This window comes from Adiantum capillus-veneris, chromosome 17, assembly GCF_014529385.1.
Source record: "Adiantum capillus-veneris isolate H3 chromosome 17, ASM1452938v2, whole genome shotgun sequence".
NCBI lineage: Eukaryota > Viridiplantae > Streptophyta > Polypodiopsida > Polypodiales > Pteridaceae > Adiantum > Adiantum capillus-veneris.
In genome coordinates, this window is record NC_140947.1 from 36,667,541 (window position 1) to 36,673,540 (window position 6,000).

At 42.6% G+C, this 6,000-nt stretch overlaps 1 protein-coding gene across 3 annotated transcripts; it reads left to right on the plus strand.

Annotated features, from left to right (window-relative positions):
- Positions 1–425: 425 nt before the first annotated feature.
- Positions 426–4,021, plus strand: LOC147437066 (Polymerase/histidinol phosphatase-like protein). 3 transcript variants are annotated; one of them, XM_086486482.1, is made up of 6 exons: positions 426–1,138; positions 1,565–1,930; positions 2,228–2,352; positions 2,465–2,779; positions 2,866–3,035; positions 3,471–4,021. In XM_086486482.1, the coding sequence occupies exons 2-6, from the start codon at positions 1,577–1,579 to the stop codon at positions 3,914–3,916; spliced, it is 1,410 nt and encodes a 469-aa protein (XP_086342608.1). In that variant the 5' UTR covers positions 426–1,138; positions 1,565–1,576; the 3' UTR covers positions 3,917–4,021. The 3 variants fall into 3 exon arrangements, with proteins under 3 accessions (XP_086342608.1, XP_086342607.1, XP_086342606.1); XM_086486481.1 differs by lacking the exon at positions 426–1,138 and adding an exon at positions 1,148–1,301; XM_086486480.1 differs by lacking the exon at positions 426–1,138 and having other exon boundaries at positions 1,308–1,930; positions 3,471–3,971.
- Positions 4,022–6,000: the final 1,979 nt, after the last annotated feature.

Below are 6,000 nucleotides of genomic sequence, written 5' to 3' on the forward strand. Positions count from 1 at the left end.
CATGTTGCAGGCATCCACTTGTGGTGGGATGGCTTAGGAGAAACGCCGTTTCTGATTGTCAAGTAGCCCGGTTCGATTGCGTCTGACTGAGCGAAGGTTTATGTGCAGATTATGTGGCTTGGAAAGGAATCTTATTAGATTCCATCTAATGAGAATGAAAAGGAGCGAGTAAAATCTTTTCTTTTTATTTTTGAAACCCCCCTTCCCCCGCGGTCGATTTTTTAGTCATCTATATGTGCATTGTGCATTCAAGTTAGTTATAAGATTCCCAAAGTATTTCAAGATTCCAAAATGTGAGCCTTGGCCCTTGAGAATATTATTAACCAGTAAATGTTTGTTGAAGATCTACGGCGTATCTAGGGTGAACTGGCAGCTACAGGTTCCATGGACCATGGTGGAATGCGCTCTTGTCCTCTCCCGCACTGTATGATGGTCAAAAGGTATTTTTTTTGGTTTCAACATCCCCATCATCACCATCGCCGTCGTGAATCGTCAGCGCACGTCAATCCATAATTTGGAAAAACTGGAGTCTGGAAGGCAAGCGAGGCAGCTTTCATGGCAGATGCTTAACTCTTTGTTGGCGTGTAGCGTGCATTTGCAGGCGATGGTGTGTGGGAGAGAGTGAAAAAGCAAGCTTGTGTAGCAGGAGCGACTTGGTGGCTTATCGGAACAGGTGGGGGCGCTGGGGGGAGCCTCAGGGCTTGAGGACAATGAGGAGAGGTGGAAGAAGAGAGGGGTAAAAAGCAGAGGGAAAACGTGTGGAAAGCTGAAGGAGACAAGATGCAGGAGAGGCAGAGAGAGAGAGGAATCAGGATTATGTGTGCGTGTAAAACTGTAGTATCATGTATGTGTGTGTGTGTGTGTGTGTGTGTGTGTGTGTGTGTGTGTGTGTGAGAGAGAGATGCAGGCATTAGGCGATGGTGACTTTATGACATTCTTCCTTGCGGACGCTACTTCCCGAGAGCATATTAACCAGGATACCAGAGCGCAATAGTTTTCGGTGGGAAAATCTTGATTCTTCATCTCTCCGGGAGGCTCTCTCTCTTCTGCGCAGTCATAGAGTTTAACCCTCTCCCGACTCCTGAGTCCTACTTGTACTTCGCCTCAGAATCAGGACATCTCATCGCTTGTGCCCAAGGTACGCCTCACAACGAAAAGAGAAAGGTCTTCAAGGGCCTCGTCCCTCTGATGTGCGCGTTCTTGAATATCTATTTATAATGGAATGATGATGATTTCACTCTGCGGGGCATGGTTTTCTCTGCATGTTTGTCAGCACCCTTCCTTGGAATCCGTTTCTGCAGGTTAACCTCTTCCTCCTCCGCCTTCTCCCCACACAAATACACTCACACACATACCGCTACCACATTCCAATTTCCCACCATTGCGCCCATTCACATCAATGCACAGTGCACATTCTCCCTTAGCTTCCCTATCAACGGTCTACATATCCATAAACCATTTACTGCAAGCTAATCCTTTCCCTTTCCCTCGCACACCCACACAACTACATTTATACACACGCTTACACCACCACCACACTCATTCTTCTTATCCTTTCTGGCAGGCTATTCACTGTATGCTCCGTTGTTTTGCCGTTACCCTCGCGACGCGCAATTCGTCCTCTTCCTCGGGCTTAGCTTTATCTCTCCCCTTTGCCATGGGGAAAAGCCACAAGAAAAAGCACCACAAGCATCGTCCAGAGCTAGCCTCTTGTGCTGCTTCTTATATTGCCCAATGGGCCTCTCTTCGGAAGAGGAGTGATCTCTCCGTTGCACTCATGAATTCTTCAAGCTCTTTGCATGATTGGATCCCAGGGGATGCCTCCTTGTTATCAAGTAAGGCTCCGGTTATTGAGTTGCACACACATTCTACGTGCAGCGATGGAATGCTATCTCCTAATCAATTGGTTGAGAAGGCTGCTGCAAGTGGGGTATGTACTATAGTCTCCTAACCTCTACTCTTTGAGTTTATGCTTGCGTTGTTTACCAGGTGCATTTATTATGTGATTGTATCTATACTTGATTAGCAAAGCTACTGAACTTTTAGATCTGTCAGTCTTGGAGGATGTCTTCATCTGTATGCTGGGTAGCTTTGGAGGAAGAAGCTGTGAGGATGTTTCACTTATGGGTTTTTGTAGCATCAATATAACTATTGCCATCAGCTAATCAGGCTTATTCTATGTGCAACTTGTCTTTGTTTTCTGACGAAGTAAAAATCTTTTGAACAGGTTCAGGTGCTTGCCTTAACAGATCATGATACGATGGCTGGCGTACCAGCAGCATTGGAAACAGCGAACAAATTTGGTATTCGGTTGATTCCTGGAGTTGAAATAAGTGCTAAGGTCACAGCAAAGTATGTAGCTTTTGGTGCTTCTGTCCCTATCAACTTCTTGACAAGCCTTTCCTCTCAACTATGTTTATATAATTTGCTGCCTACATCCATATGTATTCACTTCTTTGGCCAGGACGAAGAATGGCTTCGAAGAGCCGGTTCATATTTTGGGTTACTATAGCTGTTGTGGGCCAACAAGGTGGCTTGAGTTGGAAACTGTTTTGGCACGGATACGTGAAGGGCGGCATCATCGGGCACAAAATATGATAAGCAAGTTGAAACTTCTGAAGAAACCGGTAACTTGGGAAAGTGTTGTTACAATGGCTGGCGATGGGGTTGCGCCAGGAAGATTGCACATTGCTCGAGCTCTCTTGGAGGCTGGCCATGTCTGCAATTTGAGAGAAGCTTTCAACAAGTACCTGTATGATGGAGGGCCTGCCTACTCACCGTAAGCAACTTTGAGCCTTTCCAGTTATCGAAGGGCTGTGATAGTTACTATGAGTTCCATACACCTAAGCTTGACTTTCTGGGTAGGGGTTGTGAACTGGCTGCTGAAGATGCAGTTCGCTTGATTCGTGATACAGGAGGAGTTGCTGCTCTTGCCCATCCTTGGTCCTTGAAGGATGCACTTCCTGTCGTGAAAAGGCTGAAAGAGGTTGGTCTCCATGCCATGGAAGTGTACAGAGGTGACGGCAAAGCTAATGGTAAAGTTAACTAGACTTCATATCTACGTATTTAGCACCGGTCAATTTTCTGCTCTCAAATGTTGGAATGTATGATAGCACTTGATTGCAAATGGGCCTCAAGCTGATGGTTTGGTCAAGTTTTGCTGATAAGTATGATTTGGGATAGGTAGAAGGACGATTGAATTAATCTTGATATGCAGTAGTACTGTGTATAGAGAAAGATAGAGAGGGTTAGGGGACGGGCTTTGGGCACGTATTGATGCTAAGTTTTAAATCCTCCATCAGGTACTGATGTCATTAGCAGGGATTTTTGTATCTAATTGCACATTTTCAGTATGGAATGGATGTTTGTATATCACAATTTTCACCTTGCTGCATCTATGTATGTTTGCAATACATATTTTCGCTTTTCTCAGGTTTTCTTAAGTTATTGGGGTGTCGTGGGCATTGTAGGATTTGTGGCTTTGGCAGATACCTTTCAACTCTTGAAACTTGGAGGTTCCGACTTCCATGGGAGAGGAGATCCTGATGAGACGAAATTGGGAAAGGTTCCTCTTCCATTGCTAGCTATACGGGAGTTCCTACGTGTTGCAGAGCCAATTTGGATAGCTTCTATTGAGGAGCTCTTACAAAACTTTGCTGAGGAGAGTTTTCAAGTCCATGCCGGGAATGCTGTTGGATCAAAATTTTTCACTGAATTGGAAGGCTTGAAGGGGGATATAGCGCTCGAGTACTCTATTGAGGAGGAGCATTCCAGAGCTTTCCTTAGGCTCTCTGCATGGTTAACAGATGAAGATAGGCAAGCTGTACACAATGCTGTGATGCAGCTGAAACTTGGGTTTGAGGTTGTATCAGAGGATGGGAGGACAACGTGCATTGTTAGTCGGCAACTTCATTAAACGCTTGTGCAGCCTTTCTGAGAAATATGAGAATACTAGAGTATGCTTTTGAAAATCTGGAGCAGGCATCTGTTTTCTTGAAGCTTCTTTCTGTCTTGCGGCATATTTCAGTGAGTTTATTAGTAAAAAGAGTCATTATTATTGAAGAAGCCAAGGATTATATTCATATAGTCAGCTGTTTCGGTTGGCTTTTGGTTTCCCTTTCTATTTTTCTGTGATTGAGGTTTGCCACTGGTTGCAATGAAAATTGGGATCCGATGATGTCGGAAAGGTCAAATATCGTAACCATTTGATGTTGGTTACTTTTGTGTATCGTCATTCATCTACATATAGTCTAGCTAAAGACGCTCATGCAGTCGAAGATACAAGGTGCATAGATTCTGCAACCATGCTGCTTTATAGAGAGCTCTGAACATTTGTTTTACTAGTCCGACATTTAGGGTCTTGTGAGTGTTTCTTATTTTGTGGCATAAATATCCGGAATCCCATGTGCCCACCGCAGAACCTTTTTGCAAGCATATTCCAATTCCAAGTTGAAATGTCCCATGCTGCGACAGCTCACTGATTTTAGATGTACTAGAGAGTTGCCATTGTTTTCATGTCCTCTGGTATATATTTTGTGGGGTACCACTGTTGTCAAGTAATGAATATCAACCCTCTACATGCTCCTAATGAGTTCCTTGACATAGAACATGGAGGCATCTTAAACTTAACATCAGCGTGGGGAAAGGAAGTAGGGAAAAAACTTCCTGTATTTACAACTGCACAGTGCTGTATATCACACCCTCAAGGTGCAACCATGGGAACAACCTTCCCAATGGGGAAGGAAAATACCATGTAGCTTGTGAGCCTCAAACCCTCACCCTTGGAGTAACATCACTAAGGTGTCACCAATTGAGCCACGCTTCTTGAGTAATATTTGAAATCTTCCGAGTGACTGCTTTTAGAAGAGACTTATGTAAAATCAGCTAATTATCATGCCTTCTACAAAAAAGGTTATCATAAGGATATCGATGTGCACAATTATGCCTGTGGCGTGGATTAGTGTTCTTAATGTAAGTGATGGAGGAGCCAGAGGCCTTGAAATGATAGGTGGAATGTCTTATCACATTCATGCACATGAAAGCATAAGTTTAGACCTCTTCTGATATCATGGAGCCCATTTTTATCAGCGGAACTAAATTGGGAACTTTTCCCAAGCATGTACCCAATGCATAGTCAAAATTTGGAGAATGTTACCAACGGCAGTTTTATGAAAATTTCAAATTTCTAGTCTATGGGTAGAGGCTAATAAGGAGAAGTCCTTGGCCCATTTGCTTTCAATTTTCTTAAAGAATGGTAAAAGAAAGGCTTGTAGTTTAGAATATTTGGTATCTGTTAAAAAATGGAGAGTTTCGGTAACTTAAAATTCTTAAAGTTACTTACAGGTTTTATTCCAATTTTTTTCTATGATTTCAAGTATGATTGTAACACAGCTGTCCTTGAAATACTAGCTACCATTTTGTAATCTAAAGCTACCATATGGTCATTTTTTGTTTAAACTAGATCATATTTTGGAACTTAATATGGGATTGGTTGCCATTGTTTTATTGTGATTTCAAGTGATTGTAATAGTTGTCCCTGAAAATTCAGCAATTAGTGCAACACATTGATAGGTTAATTAGGATATAGTTACGAGCGAAGAATTCGTTGAAGCAAAGAGTGTACTTGCATAGATACCTTCCGAGCACCTAGTTTGAAACTACCTAATAGGTACTTTCAAATCACCTAGATGGAAACTACCTTTACCTAGGTACTTTGAAGGTGCCTACATAGGTACTTGCAAAGAACCTAGGTGGAAACTACCTATATCTAGATGCTTTGATGGTATCTCCATTGAAACTATACATAATACATCTATGTTCTTTGAAGGTACCTATGTCGAGCGCGTAGGCCTCTAAAGTACCTATAGTAGGTTTTCAAAATAACTCACATGTTCCAAAGGCAAGATAGGTACTTATCATATCTAATTCTACGTGTCATTGGTACCTATAGATGTCATAGGTACTTGTTTATCGAGTACTTATGATAAAGGTTCAATGTCA